The 19,098-nt window shown below is 48.7% G+C and overlaps 1 protein-coding gene across 4 annotated transcripts in view; it reads right to left on the bottom strand.

The window, feature by feature from the left end:
• Positions 1–18,234, bottom strand: part of LOC119969345 (androgen-induced gene 1 protein-like) — a 47,022-nt gene extending 28,788 nt beyond the window's left edge. For 2 of the 4 annotated variants that reach the window (XR_005461338.1, XM_038802872.1), the window contains exons 1-5: positions 17,662–18,234; positions 4,893–5,042; positions 4,229–4,330; positions 3,801–3,916; positions 2,470–2,621 (exon numbers count right to left, since the gene is read on the bottom strand). Coding sequence is in view for 3 of the 4 variants with exons in the window: in XM_038802872.1 (XP_038658800.1) it covers positions 2,470–2,621; positions 3,801–3,916; positions 4,229–4,330; positions 4,893–5,042; positions 17,662–17,814 (673 nt within the window). In the remaining variant the exon portion in view is untranslated. The remainder of the gene's footprint in view (positions 1–2,469; positions 2,622–3,800; positions 3,917–4,228; positions 4,331–4,892; positions 5,043–17,661) is intronic. The other 2 variants (XM_038802873.1, XM_038802874.1) reach the window with 2 other exon arrangements.
• Positions 18,235–19,098: the final 864 nt, after the last annotated feature.

The raw sequence follows: 19,098 nt of genomic DNA, 5'->3' as shown, positions 1-19,098 counted from the left end.
TCGCTCGACCCCTTCCTCCCTGCCTGACTGGTACGTACTTATCAAGAACATGCAATAGCTGTTCCTTGAACAAGCTCCACATATCTAGTGTGCCCAACCCTTGCAGCCTACTTCTCCAACCTACACATCCTAAGTCATGTCTAATGGCATCATAATTGCCCTTCCCCCAGCTATAACTCTTGCCCTGCGGGGTATACTTATCCCTTTCCACCACTAACGTAAAGGTCACCGAATTGTGGTCACTGTTTCCAAAGTGCTCACCTACCTCCAGATCTAACACCTGGCCTGGTTCATTACCCAAAACCAAATCCAATGTGGCCTCGCCTCTTGTTGGCCTGTCAACATATTGTGTCAGGAAACCCTCCTGCACACATTGTACAAAGAACGACCCATCTAATGTACTCGAACTATATCTTTTCCAGTCAATATTTGGAAAGTTAAAGTCTCCAATAACAACTACCCTGTTACTTTCGCTCTTTTCCAGAATCATCTTTGCCATCCTTTCCTCTACATCCCTAGAACTATTAGGTGGTCTATAGAAAACTCCCAACAGGGTGACCTCTCCTTTCCTGTTTCTAACCTCATGACCAGAAGACAAGTTCAAAACCAACAATTGCTACCAGATGGATGCGCCCAGTAGAAACAAAGTCACTTCTCCAGACTCAGCCACGCAAGATCCGAACAAAGGCCTTGTTCCTCTGCATAAAGCCGGGTGCCTGAAGTTAAGTACAGGTTGTTGTAGTGTTTGGTCTAATTTAGCTTGTAGTGTTTTATGTTGCACGTCGAAGTAATTCTTGTGTGTAAATAAACTATCATTGAACTTGAACTAACTAACTGGTTGTTTGGTCTTTGATCGATATCCGGTAAAACCTTGCGGTGGTATCATTTGATATCTGGCGACTCTGAAAAGCATTATTATCATTAATAACTGCCATATCAGTATCCAGTTAAAAGAGCAACAGGATTGGCATCTCCGGTGCCGATTGACAACACTCGATATCCTGAGTCTACAACGATCCTGTTCTCAGCTACTGTCCACAAGCAACAGGCCAAGTAGGAACTCCAGCTCAGGCCCCCAGCCAGGGCCCATTGTGGCTCCCTCCCACTGCTTCTTACCCCAGTCTTCGTTAACCCACTGCCCTGGGTCTCCCCTCTCCCTCAATACCCTCTGCAGTCTGGGTTGTTGGGAAATCAACAAGCCTTGCACAAAGTTGGGGAACATAAACAGTAATCAAGGGTTTGGGGAATGGTAGGGGTGTTAGGTACAGACAAACCATAATGAACGCAAAGCAATCAGAGACCCAGTTAGAGCCGGAAAGTAGGGAATTTGGGCGGGGGGGGAAGGGCGCCGCGGAGGGCTCGGGGGCGCCGCGGAGGGCTCGGGGGCGCTGCGGAGGGCTCGGGGGCGCCGCGGAGGGCTCGGGGAGCCATTAGGCTAAGGAAAGGTGGGTAGGGTCCAGGGTTGGGGAAAGGGAGTTACGGGTATGGGGTAGGTGCTTACCTTGGCAGGAACTCCTGGTTATGATCCTGACGTGCTGTATACCAGACTGTGTGGGCGGCAGGTTGCCTTCACTCCTGCGACACTGAAAGCAGCTCAGCAGAAGCACAGTAAGCACAATAAGCAGCAAGAGCCGAGTACAATAAGCAGCAATAGCCAGTCAGAGGACAGTGACCAGTGGTCCATCAGCAACACCCACACATCCATTCATAGCCACTGACTACATGCTAAGCTTCAGCATTACTGGCTCAGCCACTCCAGAGACCTGCCTCTCTCACTCATTGTTGCCCACTTGTTCTGGGAATGCCGTAACTGTGCCTGCACAATACATCTCTACAATACATCAATCACTCAACTACCCAAAGAGTGGGTGATGCTCAACAGCGACTGAGCTTCAATTCCCAGCACCAGACATCGCAGAGCACCAAACCCTCACCAACCATCAGTTAGTGCTGAGGGGCTTTTCCCATTTCTGTTGCATCTCTGCATGTTATCATTCTAGACGTCTGTACATTTAAATACTGCTGTACCTGTCCCGGGAGTGTTTGATGGGGACAGTACAGAGCGGGCATTACTCTGTATCTAACCATGTGCTGTATCTGTCCCAGGAGTGTTTGATAGGGACAGTGTAGAGGGAGCTTTATTCTGTATCCAACCCAGTGCTGTACCTGTCCCGGGAGTGTTTGATGGGGACAGTGTAGAGGGAGCTTTACTCTGTATTCAACCCCGTGCTGTACCTGTCCCGGCAGTGTTTGATGGGGACAGTGTAGAGGGAGCTTTACTCTGTATCCAACCCCATGATGTAGTTGTCCCGGGAGTGTTTGATGGGGAGAGTAGAGGGAACTTTACTCTCTATCTAACCACATGCTGTACCTGTCCTGGGATAGGGATAGCACGGGTCAGTCTGTGTGAATGGAGTCTATCCTGGGAATGAGCCTGAAAAAGGTTAAACTCAAATCAATGTTACTTACCCCATCGCCAATGATGCAGTTTCACACCCACAGCGTACAGAGCGATGGTCACCAGTACAGCTGCTACGAGAAAGATGCCCATGCCAACAGGGCTGAGAACCTCCATAATGGGGTAGACCCAGATTGCTGACCTGTGACGAATCCAGAATACCCTGAAACCAGAAAAAGACAGCAGAGCCCACACGGAGATTAGCATCCCTCTCACTATGCACTCTGCCTAGAATCCTCATGTTCAAGTCTCAAGAGAAATCTTAAATATATACACAGCTTACATCAGTGATGGAGGTTCACGTGACAATGGATAAAGCTGAAAGACGGACCCATGTAAAACTGTGTTCAACCTTGTCCTGTACATAGTCGATGGAATGCACGGTATATGGTATAAATTCATCAATGCGCTGCATCGAGCAGAGAGGGGGCGTCGCGGGAGTGGGGAGGGGGAAGAGAGAGGGGGCGCCGCAGGTGGGGGGGGGGGGGTGAGGGGAGGGGAAGAGGGCGCCACGGGCAGGGAGAAGCCGAGAGGATACTGTGTGCGTACACCAAGTGTGAAGGAGGAAGTGAGAAATGAGATTGTGTGAGAGAGAGAGAGAGGAGACTGCTGTGTGTGCGCGTTGAGAGACAGAGAAAGATAGAGGGGTGAGAACGCAAGAGAGAGGCGGCTTTGGGCGTGCACGGACTGAATGTGAGAGCAGACTGTGTGCACAGAGTGTAACATAGAGACAGATAGAATGTTTGAGAGAGTAGACTGTGTGACAGAGAGAGTGAAATGAGAATGTGAGAGCGCAAGAAGACTGTGTGCGTGTTTGAGATGAGAATGAGCTTGAAAGAGAAGACTGTGTGTACACACAGAGAGAGTGGGAGAGATTGAGAATGTGTTTTTTGCAATATATCTTTAATGTTGCGTCAAACCTTATCTTTCCAAAATTTACTTATTGGCCCCTCGAATGAGAAAAAATTGTAATGTGACCATCTCCAAGTGAAAAGATTGGCCAAGCCTGCTTTTGACTAAACACCAGCAATTTTCAACCTTTAACTGCCTCAACAAACCAACAAGAATCCTTCATGCATACAATGTTTTCAACCACCATCTGAACACGCATAAAGTTGTCTATTCCTGTTCCCACATCTCTTCCTGGTCTGGAACAGGAGAGGGACAGAGAGAGCGAGAGAAAACAATCACTTGGTCAGAGTCCAACTGCTGTATCCACTCCCTGTCCCCAAACCACTGCGACCACAATCCCAGTGTCCCCACAACTATTAGCTGGCACGGTGTGCAGCTGGGCCTGATTCCATTGGCACTCGCTTGAAGTTGGCAACCGAGAGAAACTCACCACAGTAAATAGGAGCAGCAAAAACTAATGAGCACGCCCATGCCTCTCTTGTGACTGGGCCAACGATGTGGCACCAGGATCAGTTCCAACATCAGCAGCAGCAACACCACCGAGTGCTGGAGGGAAAAATGTAGAATCATTAACACTCAGTCAGGATCAGGAGACAGCATGTGGGAGGGGGTGCCAGGGCAGAAGTGAGAGGGCGTTGGGGGGGGGGGGGGGGGGGGCAGGATGCAAAGGGTGCAAGGGCACATCAAGTTGGGGTGGGGGGGGGGGGGGGGGTGCCCGCACAGAGAGCAAGGGCAATTCCTGGAAGTGAAACACAGAAATTACCAACACTTTTTCCAAGTCAGACTACAAACAGTAAGGGAGAGGAACTGTGATTCAAAATGGCGCGACGGAGTCCTCCAAACACACACAATACTCACCATGGCGTGATTCATCCAAGTGGGGATGATCTGGTCGAGAATCTTTGGGTAAACAAGCTCTCGGTCAAAGGCGTAAAGGAGCCAGAAACTTACAACAACAAACTGGAAGAGAAGAAAAGGGTCAACTTGCCAACTCCAGCCAGATACTGATTTATCCATTGTCACGTGAACCTCCATCACTGATATAAGCTGTGTATATATTTAAGATTTCTCTTGAGTCCCGAACATGAGGATTCCAGGCATAGCGAGAGAGATGCTAATCTCTGTGTGGGCTCTGCTGCCTTTTCCTGGTTTCAGGGTATTCTGGATTTGTCACAGGTCAGCAATCTGGGTCTACCCCATTATGGAGGTTCTTAATCTAGGACAAAAGTACAGCACAACATCGTGGGCCGAAGGGTCTGTTCTGTGCTGTATTTTTCTATGTTCTATACCTTCGGTCCAACTTTGACCCCGGGATGACCCCTGGACCCGAACTCTGGATCCGAACCCCTGGAGGACCCCATGGACCCGACCCCAGAATGACCCACCGTCAAGACCCTGGGACCCCCCCCCCAGGCCTGGGATCCTGAGAGCCATGGGCCCAACACTGAGACTTCCAGACCGCCCCCGACTCTGGAACTCAACCCCAGACCCATGTGGATTTTTGTCGATGGTGAATACGTACAAAGCCGATGGGGAAAGCGAGGGCTGCAAAAAGCCAGTCTTGGAGAGCACTGATCCTCAAGCAAAATCGCTGCACACGTTTACCATGCTGAGGGAGGAGCCACACCAGGTCTCTGAGGACACACACTCCAAAATATGTGGTCTGCAGAATCTAGAGAGAAAATGACATCAATCAGCTTCACCAGCATTTAACACTAGACAAGGGGTCTAGCTAACAATAACCTGATGGTGCAGAGAAAGGGGAGAGTTGTGAGGCCAAGGGGATTAGAAACAAAGAATACAGCACAGGAAAGGCCCTTTGGCCCTCCAATCCTGCGCCGATCACATGTCCTATCTAGACCAACCGCCTGTATCCTTCTACACCCCATCTGTTCATGTGCCTACATAGATACATAGAAGATAAGAGCAGTAGTGTAAGTGGTCTTTAGGCCCTTCGAGCCTGCTCCACTATTTATCACAACTATGGCTGATCATCCAACTAAATAGCCTATCCCACTTTCTCCCCAAGTGCAATATCTAGCCACCTCTTGAATATATTCAAAGTTTCAGCAACAATTACTTCCTGTGGTAATGAATTCCACAGGCTCACCACTCTTTGTGTGAAGAAATGTCTCCTCATCTCTGTCCAAAATGGTTTACCCTGAATCCTCAGGCTGTGACCCCTGGTTCACCCATTATTGGAAACATCTTCCCTGCATCTACCCTGTCTAGTCCCATTAGAATTTTATAAGCCTCTATGAGATCCCCCCTCATTCTTCTGAACTCAGCGAGAACAATCCCAACCTAGTCAATCTCTCCTCATATGACAGTCCCGCCATCCCTGGAATCAGTCTGGTAAACCTTCGCTGCACTCCCTTGAGAGCAAGAACATCCTTCCTCAGAAAACGAGACTAAAACTGCAGACAATACTCCAAGTGTGACCTCACCAAGGCCCTGTACAATTGCAGCAACAAATCCCTGCTCCTATACTCAAACCTGTCGCAATGAAGGCCAGCGTACCATTAGCCTTCTTTACCGCCTGCTGCACCTGCATGCTAACCTTCAGCGAATGGTGCACAAGGACATCCAGGTCCCGCTGCACACTACCCTCTCCCAATTTACAACCATTCAGGTAGTAATCTGTTTTTGCTTCCTAAACGAATAACCTCACTTATCCAAATTGTACTGCATCTGCCATTGGTTTGCCCACTCACCCAACCTGTCCAGATCTTGCTATAGGGCCCCTGCATCTTCTTCACAATTCACTGTCACAATCTTTACGGCACAAGGTAGTGCTGCTGGTTTTGGCAAAGGTTGGTATCATGGTCTTGGAGGGCCAAAGGGCGAGTTCCCATCCTGTATTGGTCTTTGTTATACTGGCCACATCAAACATTCCCAAGACAAGTCCGGAACTGGGTTAGATAGAGTATAGCTCCTTCGACACTGACCCAATCAAACACTCTTAGGCAAGTTCAGCACGGGGTTAGATGCAGAATAAAGCTCCCTCTACACTATCCCATTAAACACTCCTAGGGCAGGTACAGAATGTGGTTAGATACAGAGTAAAGCTCCCTCTACACTGTCCACATCAAAACCTCACAGGACAGTTACAGCACGGGGTCAGATACAGTGTAAAGCTCCCTCCACATTGTTCCTCTCAAATGCTCACAGGAAATGTTCAGGACGGGGTTAGATACAGAGTAAAACGCCCTACACACTGTCCCAATCAAACATTCCCAGTACAGGTTCAGCCTGGGGTAAAATACGGTAAAGCTCCCTCGGCACTGTCCCCTCAAACACTCTCAGGACAGGTACAGCATGGGGTTAGGCCCAGAGTAAAGCACTAAAAAAAAGAGGCAACTAGAGAATAGGGCCAGTTGGACTCAGAGGAAGAGCATGCAGGGTGATGTTGCAAAACACATCAGGACTTGGTTGAGGGAGGGACAGGATTGGCAGCTAAATGTTCCAGGATTTGAATGTTTCAGGCAGAATGTAAAAGGGGTGGGGGAGTTGCACTACTGGTTCAGGAGACCATCACAGATTACTGCAAGAGGACACCTCAGAGGGCTCATGCAGCAAAGCAAAATGGGTAGAGCTCAGGAAGAGGAAGGGTGCAGTCACAATGTTGGGGTTTACTACAGGCCTCCCAACAGCCAGCAGGAGATAGAGGGGCAGATATGTAGGCAAATTGTGGAAAGGCGTAAAAAGAACAGGATTGTTGTGGTGGGTGTAGAAGCCAGGTATTTCTAATACACCTAATATAGGTAAAAGATAGCTGTTTGAGCGTAAATATTAAGCCCCAGTTTTAAAATTAAAGAAAACACATATTTTGCAAACTCATTGTCATAGTTTTAAAGTAACACAGAAGTCTGATAAGACAAACACTTTTCATTACATTTCTCCAAGGACAAGGGCTGAATCCATGGCAACGAGGTGGCAGGAGTGAAGGTTCTACTGTTCTCACGCCATTCAAAATTAGAGCGAATCACAACCCATGACTTATACAAGCTGAAACATTTTGTTGCCTTGTTTTTAATAAATGGGCAGTTAGAACATCGAATCAAATATATATTTGATTCCAACATTCTCAAAACAACAATTTTATAAAAGCAGCATAATTTACTTTACTAGATTGAAATAGACAGTTTGAATTATATTTTCAGAGTCATGTCCAGCATGGCATGACGAGATAGCATGAGGTCTCCATTATTGCAGTAGTCAGGTCAGCATAAAACCAGTTTTTGCTGGCTTTGATAAAGCACAATATCGCATTCCTTAACATGCACAAGTAGGCAGACAGGCAACAATTAAGAAGTAATGTTACATATTGAAGATGGACAGCTTGTCATCAAATCAAATGTGTTTGAGTCTAACCCAAACCAATTAGGATTATATTGGGGTGTGATCAGATCACTTAAGACAGATATGAAACAGTATAACAATAGAAGACTTTGCCGCCATTTTGGGTTAGGGTTAGGTTAGAGAGAGAGAGGGTTAGAGAGAGAGAGAAAGAGTTTTAGGATAGTTTTTGTTGGTAGGTTAGAAGCATCTATACTTTGATCTGAACTATTCACTGTCTCCCTGTATTCATATTTCATTTTCAGACTTTGACTTTTAAAAATTATGTTTCTGAGCTGTTTGACTAAGAAGATAATTCCTGTGATTCTTTGAAAGCTTCAAATTGTCTACGAATTGCCTTTTAAATTACTTTCAAGTTGTAATCAATAAAAGACAAATAAAACATTTCTTATTTGCACCTGACAAGTTTTAACTTTAATTTCTACTGAGTTCCAGCAATTGCAAGTGCAGCTGGTAACCTTGAATTGATGGTTTCAAAATCCCTCAACTGACACAGTCAAAATCTTAGTGGGTAATTTTAACTTCCCCTATATTGTTATGGGCCAGGGTTTAGAGAACCCCAAAGTGTATCATGGAGTTCACCTGACCCACAACTTTTAAAAAATTGTGGTATGGGGAGCACATGGCACATTCTACAGGTGTGGTACAGCATAAATGGAAAAGTATTTTTAAAGCAAAACAACGTTTATTCTATGAACTCAAGTTCACCTTTTTAAAACATAGTGAACATTTTCGCAACCATTAATTCAAATACAACCTCCAAAGAATACACTAAGTAATCCTTAATAACTTCCCAAACAACATCCAGAAGACATAAAAAACACCTTTTAACAGAAGCACATTAGGTTTACATTCACTATTGAGAATATTTATAATTTTCAATTCACCAAATGATCAAGTGATTGTCTTTTGATGGCAGAGAGTACAGCAGTCCACCTGCTTGGTCTTGCGTCAGCTCCAATACAAAAATGAAACTAAAACACACCCTGCAGCAAACAGCCTAAAACGAAAGTAAAAAGCTGACAGCCCAGCTCCACCCACACTCTGACATCACTGATAAACATCCATTTCCAACACCTATTTCTTAAAGGTACTCTCACATTTCTTTCTAGGGGCTTGGCTGGGGTAGAGTTCATATGGAGCATCCAGGAGGGCTTCATGAAACAATACATAGGTAGTCCAACTAGGGAAGAGGCAATACTGGACCTGGTATTGGGGAATGAACCCAGCCAGGTGGTTGAAGTTTCAGTAGGGGAGCATTTCAGGAACAGTGACCATAACATTTTACGGTACTGTTGGCTAAAGAGAAGAGTAGTCCTTGGGTGAAGGTGGTAAATTGGGGGAAGGTTAATTATAACAATATTCGGCAGGAACTGAAGAATCTAGATTAGGGGTGGATGTTCGAGTGTAAATCAGCATCCGGCACGTGGGAGGCTTTCAAATGTCAGTTGATAGGAATTCAGGACCGGCATGTTCCTGTGAGGAAGGATAAGTGTGGCAAATTTCGGAAATCTTGGTTAACAAGGGAAATTGTGAGCCTAGTCCAAAAGAAAAAGGAAGCATTTGTAAGGGCTAGAAGGCTGGGAACAGACAAAGCCCATGAGGAATATAAGGAAAGTAGGAAGGAACTTAAGCAAGGACCTAAAAGGGGTCACGAAAAGTCATTGGCAAACAGAATTAAAGAAAATCCCAAGGCTTTTACACGTATATGAAGAGCAAGAGGGTAGCCAGGGTTGGCCCAGTCAGGAACAGGGGGGGAAATCAATGCGTGGAATCAGAAGAAAGGGGTAAGGTACTGAAGGAGTACGTTGCATCAGTATTCACCAAAGAAAAGGACGTGTAGATGATGAGTCTGGGGGAAAGTATGTAGTCTAGGTCACATTGAGATCACATTGATACTGCTGTGTGTCTTGAAAAACATAAGTCCCCAGGGCTGATGGGATCTACCTCAGATTACTGAGGGAGGCAAAGGTGGAAATTGTTGGGTCATTGACAGGAATCTTTGTATCCTCACTGGCTACAGGTGGGGTCCCAGAGGACTGGAGAATAGCTAATGTTGTTCCTTTGTTTAAGAAGGGTAGCAAGGATAATCTAGGAAATTACATACTGGTGTGACTTGCGTCAGTGGTAGGGAAATTATTGGAGAGGATTCTTCGAGACAGGATTCACTCCCATTTTGAAGCAAATGAATGCATTAGCAAGAGGCAGCATGGTTTTGTGAAAGGGAGGTTGTGTCTCAGTAACTTGATCAAGTATTTCGAGGAAGTGATGAAGATGACCTGATGAAGGTAGGGCAGTGGATGTTATCTGTATGGACTTCAGTAAGGCCTTTGACAAGGTCCTTCATGGCAGAATGGCACAGAAGGTGAAATCACATGGGATCAGAGGTGACCTGGCAAGACAGATACAAAACGACGAGGGAGGGATTTGATTTTAGAAGCGGAGAAGAGGTCGGGGATGGGCGCTGCCAGGAGGCGGGGCTACAGAGGCGCGGGGCAGGGGCTGGGGGCAGGCCCAGGAAAGGGGATGGCTGACCGGCAAGGGGGGGGGCGCATTTCCCCCCAACTATGCTAGTCACGTGGAACGTTAGAGGGCTAAATGGGCCGGTGAAGAGGGCAAAAGTGTTTGCGCATCTTAGGGCTCTAAAGGCAGATGTGATAATGTTGCAATTGACGCACCAGAAGTTGCGGACCAGATTAGGTTGAGGAAGAGCTGGGTTAGTCAGGTATTCCACTCAGGGCTAGATACTAAGACCAGGGGGATCGCGATTCTGGTGAACAAGCGGGTGCAGTTTGAGGTGGAGAGTATTGTTTTGGATGGGGGAGGTCGCTAAGGAACCGCTAATGGCTGAGGAACTGAACAGGTTTTTTGGGTCGGTCTTCACAGTGGAAGACACAAATAACATGCCAGCGACTGATAGAAATGAGGCTATGACAGGTGAGGACCTTGAGAGGATTGTTATCACTAAGGAGGGAGTGATGGACAAGCTAATGGGGCTAAAGGTAGACAAGTCTCCTGGCCCTGATGGAATGCATCCCAGAGTGCTAAAAGAGATGGCTAGGGAAATTGCAGATGCACTAGTGATAATTTACCGAAATTCACTAGACTCTGGGGTGGTCCCGGTGGATTGGAAATTAGCAAACGTGACGCCACTGTTTAAAAAAGGAGGTAGGCAGAAAGCAGGAAATTATAGGCCAGTGAGCTTAACTTCGGTAGTAGGGAAGATGCTGGAATCTATCATCAAGGAAGAAATTGCGAGGCATCTGGATAGAAATTGTCCCATTGGGAAGACGCAGCATGGGTTCGTAAAGGGCAGGTCATGCCTAACTAATTTAGTGGAATTTTTTGAGATCATTACCAGTGCAGTAGATAACGGGGAGCCGATGGATGTGGTATGTCTGGATTTCCAGAAAGCCTTTGACAAGGTGCCACACAAAAGGTTGCTGCATAAGATAAAGATGCATGGCATTAAGGGTAAAGTAGTAGCATGGATAGAGGATTGGTTAATTAATAGAAAGCAAAGAGTTGGGATAAATGGGTGTTTCTCTGGTTGGCAATCAGTAGCTAGTGGTGTCCCTCAGGGACCCGTGTTGGGCCCACAATTGTTCACAATTTACATAGATGATTTGGAGTTGGGGACCAAGGGCAATGTGTCCAAGTTTGCAGATGACACTAAGATGAGTGGTAAAGCGAAAAGTGCAGAGGATACTGGAAGTCTGCAGAGGGATTTGGATAGGTTAAGTGAATGGGCTAGGGTCTGGCAGATGGAATACAATGTTGACAAATGTGAGGTTATCCATTTTGGTAGGAATAACAGCAAACGGGATTATTATTTAAACGATAAAATATTAAAACATGCCGCTGTTGAGAGAGACTTGGGTGTGCTAGTGCATGAGTCACAGAAGGTTGGTTTACAAGTGCAACAGGTGATTAAGAAGGCAAATGGCATTTTGTCCTTCATTGCTAGAGGGATGGAGTTTAAGACTAGGGAGGTTATGTTGCAATTGTTTACGGTGTTAGTGCGGCCATACCTGGAGTATTGTGTTCAGTTTTGGTCTCCTTACTTGAAAAAGGACGTACTGGCGCTGGAGGGTGTGCAGAGGAGATTCACTAGGTTAATCCCAGAGCTGAAGGGGTTGGATTATGAGGAGAGGTTGAGTAGACTGGGACTGTACTCGTTGGAATTTAGAAGGATGAGGGGGGGATCTTATAGAAACATTTAAAATTATGAAGGGAATAGATAGGATAGATGCGGGCAGGTTGTTTCCACTGGCGGGTGACAGCAGAACTAGGGGACATAGCCTCAAAATAAGGGGAAGTAGATTTAGGACTGAGTTTAGGAGGAACTTCTTCACCCAAAGGGTTGTGAATCTATGGAATTCCTTGCCCAGTGAAGCAGTCGAGGCTCCTTCATTACATGTTTTTAAGGTAAAGATAGATAGTTTTTTGAAGAATAAAGGGATTAAGGGTTATGGTGTTCGGACCGGAAAGTGGAGCTGAGTCCACAAAAGATCAACCATGATCTAATTGAATGGCGGAGCAGGCTCGAAGGGCCAGATGGCCTACTCCTGCTCCTAGTTCTTATGTTCTTATGCTACGTTATGGTTAGCGGTAAGCTGGAAGGGAGGAAGGTGGTCCTGGTCAACATATACACGCCAAACTGGGATGTTGCAGATTTCATAAAGAGGGTGCTGGAGAAGATACCCGACCTGGATTCCCACAAGCTGGTTATGGGAGGAGACTTCATTACAGTTATTGATCCAGGCCTGGACGGGTCGTGCTCAAAAACGGGCAGTGTCAGCAATGGGAAAAGAGCTGTGGGATTTAATGGAGCCGATGGGTGTGTGTGGGGGGGGGGGGGGGGGGGGGGGGGGGGTCGACCCGCGGAGGTTTAGAAGGCCGACAGGGAAGGAGTTCTCCTTTTTCTCCCACGTCCATAGGGTCTACTCCTGGATCGATTTTTTTTATACTGAGTAGAGATTTACTGATAGGGGTGGTGGGTGCACAGTATTCGGCAATCACCATTTCCGACCATGCCCCGCATTGGGTTCAGCTACAGGTGAGTGAAGAGAGCTTCCAGGCTGGCTGGAGGCTGGATGTGGGACTGCTGGCGGATGAAGAGGTGTGCGAGAGGGTGAGGAAGTGACTACAAAACTACCTGCAGGTCAGTGATATGGGGGAAGTCTCAGCAGCGGTGGTGTGGGAGGCGCTCAAGGCAGTGGTGAGAGGGGAGCTGATTTAAATCCGGGCTCACAGGGACAAGATGGATTGGGCAGAGACGGACCGACTGTTAGCGGAGATCCTGCAGATTGACAGGAGGTATGCGGGGACCCCGAGTGCGGAGCTCTTGAGGGAACGGAGGAGGCTGCAGGCGGAGTTTGGGGTGGTGTCCACGGGTAAGGCAGCAGAGCAGCTCAGAAAGGCGAGGGGTGCTGTATATGAACAAGGAAAGAAAGCCAGCAGGATGCTGGCTCTGCAGCTCAGAAAGAGGGAGGCAGCTAGGGCAATAGGTAAAGTGGTGGATGGAGGCGGTAACTTGGTAGGGGATGCGACAGGTGTGAACAGGGCTTTCAAGGACTTTTATAGCAAACTCTATAGCTCGGAGCCCCCCCCGCGGGGCCGGAGGGGATGAGACGCTTCTTAGACGGCTTGACGTTCCCAAAAGTGGGCACGGAGCTGGTAGAAGGGCTGGGCGCCCCGATCAGAGCTGAGGAGATATTTGAGGGCTTAAAGGCCATGCAGTCAGGCAAGGCCCTGGGGCCAGATGGGTACCCAGTAGAATTTTATACAAAGTTCTCTGGGATATTGGGGCCGCTGCTGGCCAAGGTTTTTAATGAGGCAGGGGACAGAGGGGTGCTGCCCCAGACAATGTCGCAAACTACCTTCTCCTTGATTTTAAAACGGGACAAGAACCCCGAGTGGTGTGGGTCTCATAGGCCGATCTCCCTTCTTAACGTGGATGCTAAACTGCTGGCAAAGGTTTTGGCCACTAGGATTGAGGATTGTGTGCCGAGTATTATTAGGGAGTACCAAACAGGGTTCGTTAAAGGTAGGCAACTGGTGGTGAATATAAGAAGATTGCTCAATGTGATCATTATGCCCCCAGAGGGAAAGACAGTGGTGGCAATGGACGGGGAGAAGGCGTTTGACCGGGTAGAGTGGGACTACTTATGGGAGGTTCAGGGACAGTTTGGATTTGGGTGGGTTTCATCGACCGGGTCAGGCTGCTATATCAGGCCCCGGAGGAGAGTGTGAGGACAAACAGGACGACTTCCGACTATTTTAGACCACGGCGGGACGAGACAGGGGTGCCCCCTCTCCCGATTGCTGTTTGCGCTAGCTATAGAGCTGCTGGCAATTGCTCTGAGGGCTTCAGAGGGTTGGAAGGGGCTGGTTCGGGGAGGGGGGTTGAAGCATAGAGTTTCATTGTACGCAGATGACCTGCTCTTGTACGTTTCGGACCCGATGGCAGGGATGGATGGAATCATGCCGACTTTGGGGCAATTCAGCCAGGTTTCAGCGTACAAATTGAATATGACAAAAAGTGAAATGTTTGTAGTTCAGGAGTGGGGCCAAGGGGACCGGCTGAGGGAGCTGCCGTTCCGGCTAGTTGGGGGACAGTTTCAGGTATCTGGGAATACAAGTGGCGTGGGATTGGGGTCCACTACACAAGCTGAACTTGTCCCGGCTGGTAGATCAAATCCGAGGGGAGTCCCGGAGGTGGGATGCGCTCCCGCTGTCGTTAGCTGGGAGACAGTCCTCCCGAGGTTCTTATTCGTGTTCCAGTGTCTCCCCATTTTCATTCCACGTTCCTTTTTTAAGAGGGTAAGGAAGATTTTGGGCGGGCAAGTCCCCGCGAGTGAAGAGGGTGATGCTAGAGTGGAACCGGGGGGCAAGGGGGACTTGCACTGCCGAATTTCAGCAACTATTATTGGGCGCCTAACATAGCCATGATCAGGTGCTGGGGGAGGGGGAGAGGAGGAGGAGAAGAGGGTCGACTTGGGAGCGGGTTGAGGCAGCCTCATGTAGGAGTACCAGTCTGGGAGCGTTGGTGACGGCACCTCTGCCGTTCCTGCCAGCGCACTTCTCCACTAATTCTGTCGTGGTGGCGACCCTTCGGATCTGGGGACAGTGGAGGAGGCATGTGGGAGCAACGGGAGCATCGGTCTGGTTCCCAATATGTGACAACCATCGGTATGCTCCTGGGAGGTTGGACGGGGTTTTTTTGGGTATGGCGGAGGATGGGGATTGAGCGGATGGGAGATTTGTTTTTGGGTGGGAGCTTCCCTATCTTGAGGGCGCTGGAGGCCAAGTTTGGGTTGACGAGAGGGAATTAATTTTGGTATATTCAGGTGCGGGACTTTTTGCGCAGGCAGGTGCCATCTTTTCCACTCTTGCCACCAAGGAGGATCCAAGATAGGGTAATGTCTAGAGGATGGGTGGGGGAGGGAAGTGTCTCGGATATTTACAAGGAGCTCATGGGGGCGGAGGAGAGACAGACCGAGGAACTGAGACATGAATGGGAGGAGGAATTGGGAGGGGAGATTGAGGAAGGCCTGTGGGCGGACACGATGAGCAGGGTTAATGGGACTGCAACATGTGCCAGGCTTGGCCCGATTCAAGTTAAGGTCGACCACCGGGCCCACATGATAGTGTCCCGGATTAGCAGATTCTTCGACGTAGGGGACAGGTGTGTAAAGTATCTGGAAGGACCAGCAGACCATGTCCACATGTTTTGGGCATGTCCAAAACTTAGGAGATACTGGCAGGGGTTCAAGGACGTCATGGCTACAGTATTGAACACAAGGGTGGCAATGAGACCTGAGGTGGCGATTTTTGGAGTTTCAGAGGCCCCAGAAGAATAAGGAGAGAGGCCGACGTATTGGCCTTTGCTTCCCTGGTAGCCCGGAGACGGATACTCCTAGTTTGGAGACTCAATGCTCCTGAAGTCGGAAGCCTGGCTGTCAGACAAGGTGAGTTTCCTGGGCTTAGAGAAAATCAAGTTCACCTCGAGAGGGTCATTGTTAGTGTTTGCCCGGAGGTGGCTCCGTCATAGAAAACAAAGGGTAGCGGTGGAAGGGTACTTTTTTGAATGGAGGGCTGTGACTCATGGTGTTCGGCCGGGATCAGTGCTGGGAGCTTTGCTATTTGTTGTGTATATAAATGATTTGGAGGAAAATGCAACTGGGTTGTAAGTTTGCGGACGACACAAAGATTGGTGGAACTGAAGACAGTGATCAGGGCTGACAGAGGACACAGCAGGATATAGATCAGTTGGAGACTTGGGCGGAGAGATGGCAGATGGAGTTTAATCCAAACAAATGTGAGGTAATGCATTTTGGAAGGTCCAATACAGGTGGGAAATATATAGTAAATGGCAGAATCCTTAGGGGCTGGTTTAGCACACTGGGCTAAATCGCTGGCTTTTACAGCAGACCAAGGCAGGCCAGCAGCATGGTTCAATTACCGTACCAGCCTCCCCGAACAGGTGCCAGAATGTGGCGACTAGGGGCTTTTCACAGTAACTTTATTGAAGCCTACTCACGACAATAAGCGATTTTCATTTCATGTATTGACAGGCAGGGAGATCTGGGTGTGCAGGTCCATCGGTCACTGAAAGAGGCAACGCAGGCAGAAAGGTAGTCAAGGCAGCATACGGCATGCTTGCCTTCATCGGCCAGGGCAGAGAATAAAAATTGGCAAGTCATGCTGCAGTTGTATTGAACCTTAGTTCGGCCATACATTGAATATAGTGTTCAACTCTGGTCCCACACTGCCAGAATGATGTGGAAGCTTTGGAGAGGGTACAGAAGAGGTTTACCAAGACATTGTCTGGTATGAAGGGCATTAGCTACGAGGAGAGGTTGGATAGACTCGGTTTGTTCTCACTGGAATGGTGGAGGTTGAGGGGCGACCTGATAGGAGTTTATAAAATTATGAGGGGCATGGACAGAGTGAAGCTTTTTCCCAGGGTGGCAGAGTCAATAACTCGGGGACATAGCTTAAAGGTGCACAGGGCAAAGTTTAGAGTTGTGCGAGAGAAGCTTTTTACACAGAGGGTAGTAGGTGCCTGGAACTCTCTGCTAGAAGAGGTGGTGGAAGCAGGTCCGACAGTGACTTTTGAGGGGTGCCTTGACAAACACACAATAATAATCCTTATTATTGCCACAAGTAGGCTTACACTGCAATTAAATTACTGTGAAAATCCCCTAGTCACCACACTCCGATGCCTGTTTGGGTACATAGGACATACAGTGCAGAAGGAGGCCATTTGGCCCATCGAGTTTGCACCGACCCACTTAAGCCCTCACTTCCACCCTATCCCCGTAACCCAATAACCCCTCCTAACCTTTTTGGTCACTGAGGGCAATTTATCATGCCCAATCCACCTAACCTGCACGTCTTTGGACTGTGGGAGGAAAACCCACCGACACAGGGAGAACGTGCGGACTCTGCAGACCCAGTGGGGATTCAAACCTGGGACCCTGGCACTGTGAAGCCAGAGTGCTATCCACTTGTGCTACTGTGCTGCCTTGAGGGAGAATTCAGAATGTCCAATTCACCTAACAAGCACGTCTTTCAGCACTTGTGGAAGGAAACACTGTCATCATCCAACACTTCCAGGGAAGGCACAGTACAGGGTTCCATGCAGGAAAGCTGCCTCTCCACTTTTCACATCAAATGCTTCCAGGAGAGTGAGTGCATGGGGTTGGATACAGAGTAAAGCTCCGTCTACACTCTGCTCTTTGGGAGTAAGATCTTACAACACCAGGTTAAATCCAACAGGTGTATTTGGTGTTGTATGCTTACTGTGCCCACCCCAGTCCAACGCCGGCATTTCCACATCCTGGCTACCATCTCCGTGACCAGACTGTGACCCGGTTTGGTTGCTCCCCCCGGCCCCAAGTTCTAATCCAGCCCTAGGCCTTTACCATGTTGATGAATGTGAGATATTTCCAGCGACCGCCGTAAGTGGCGGCTCCAAGGAGCCTCCCGCCGGAGCTGAGCAGCACATCCCGGTGTAGAGTGAAGAGATACCAGAGGAAGAGCGGCAGGTGGAGCAGGAGAGGCCGGCGGAGCAGCATGGAGGCCCGGGAAGAGCAGGTGCAGGAGTCTGTCCGGCACCGGGTGGAGATTTTCCGGCCCTGGAGAGCGGGTCCGGGGGCAGGTTCTCTGGGATCCGGGTGGGGGGTTGGTTTGGGGGGGAGATTCTCCGGATTGGGGGGGGGTTCTGGGTTTCTGGGTCCAGGTTTCCGGGGTGGGGGGTGCTCTGGGTCCGGGTCGTTTCCGGGTCGGGGTTTCCGGGTCTCCCGCTATCTCTGGATTCCGGACTCCGCTCCCGGGACTGCACTAAATTGGGCCTGGGGGGGGAGGGGGGGGAGTTCCGATTATCTCCGCCCGGGGCCGTTGAGGGGGAGGGGGCGGTTTGGGAGAGGGAAAATCAGTGTCCGGTCACACCCCCTCCCGGTCATTGAGCGCAGTGGGGTGTGGGCAGTGGAATGAAAGTTCCAACGCGCCCCCCCCCCCCCCCCCCCAATCATGTCATTGGCACAGTCCACCCGGATTCAGACTCGGTGGCCCGGATGTGACCATTTCGCCCGGGAGATTCAAACTGACCAATGGACAGCGAACCCCCGCCCCTGCACCTTGATTGACATTAGACCTGGCCAGTTATTATTCTCTTATTTCCAATACTTGTTCAAACATCATAGAATAAAAGACCATAAAATATGGGATCGAATTAGGCCACTCCGCCCATTGAGTTGCATTGCCTTTTAATCAAGGCTTGTTAAAAGCAAATTATTGCCGATGCTGGAATCTGAATCAAAAGAGAAAATGCTGGAAAATCTCAGCAAGTCTGGCAGCATCTGTAGGGAGAGAAAAGAGCTAACGTTTCGAGTCCAATGACTCTTTGTCAAAGCTAACAGACAGAGAAAGTGGGAAATATTTATACTGTGGAGTGTGAATGAAAGATGAGTCATAGCCAGAGAAACCCAGGGAAACTGGGTGCTAATGGCCACATAAACCTAATGGCAGTCCCCAGAGAGAACAAAAGATGTGAAAGGCAAACAGCAGAGAAACTAACATCAGAGAATGAACTGTAGATGTGTGCATTCGCTGCTCCCACTGTGGTCTCCACTATATCGGAGAGACCAAACAAAGACTGGGTGATCACTTTGCTGAGCATCTTCGGTTTGTGCGCATTCAGGACTCTGACCTTCCTGTTACTTGCCATTTTAACAAAAGACCCTGCTCCCATGCCCACATGACTGTTCTTGGCCTGCTGCTATGTTCCAGTGAAGCTCAACGCAAACTGGGGGAACAACATATCTTCCGGTTAGGCACACCTGAACATCGAATTCAACAAC

Source organism: Scyliorhinus canicula, chromosome 7, assembly GCF_902713615.1.
Source record: "Scyliorhinus canicula chromosome 7, sScyCan1.1, whole genome shotgun sequence".
Classification (NCBI taxonomy): Eukaryota; Metazoa; Chordata; class Chondrichthyes; order Carcharhiniformes; family Scyliorhinidae; genus Scyliorhinus; species Scyliorhinus canicula.
The sequence above is the reverse complement of the archived record's forward strand: the minus strand, read 5'-3'. Positions and strand labels throughout refer to the sequence as shown.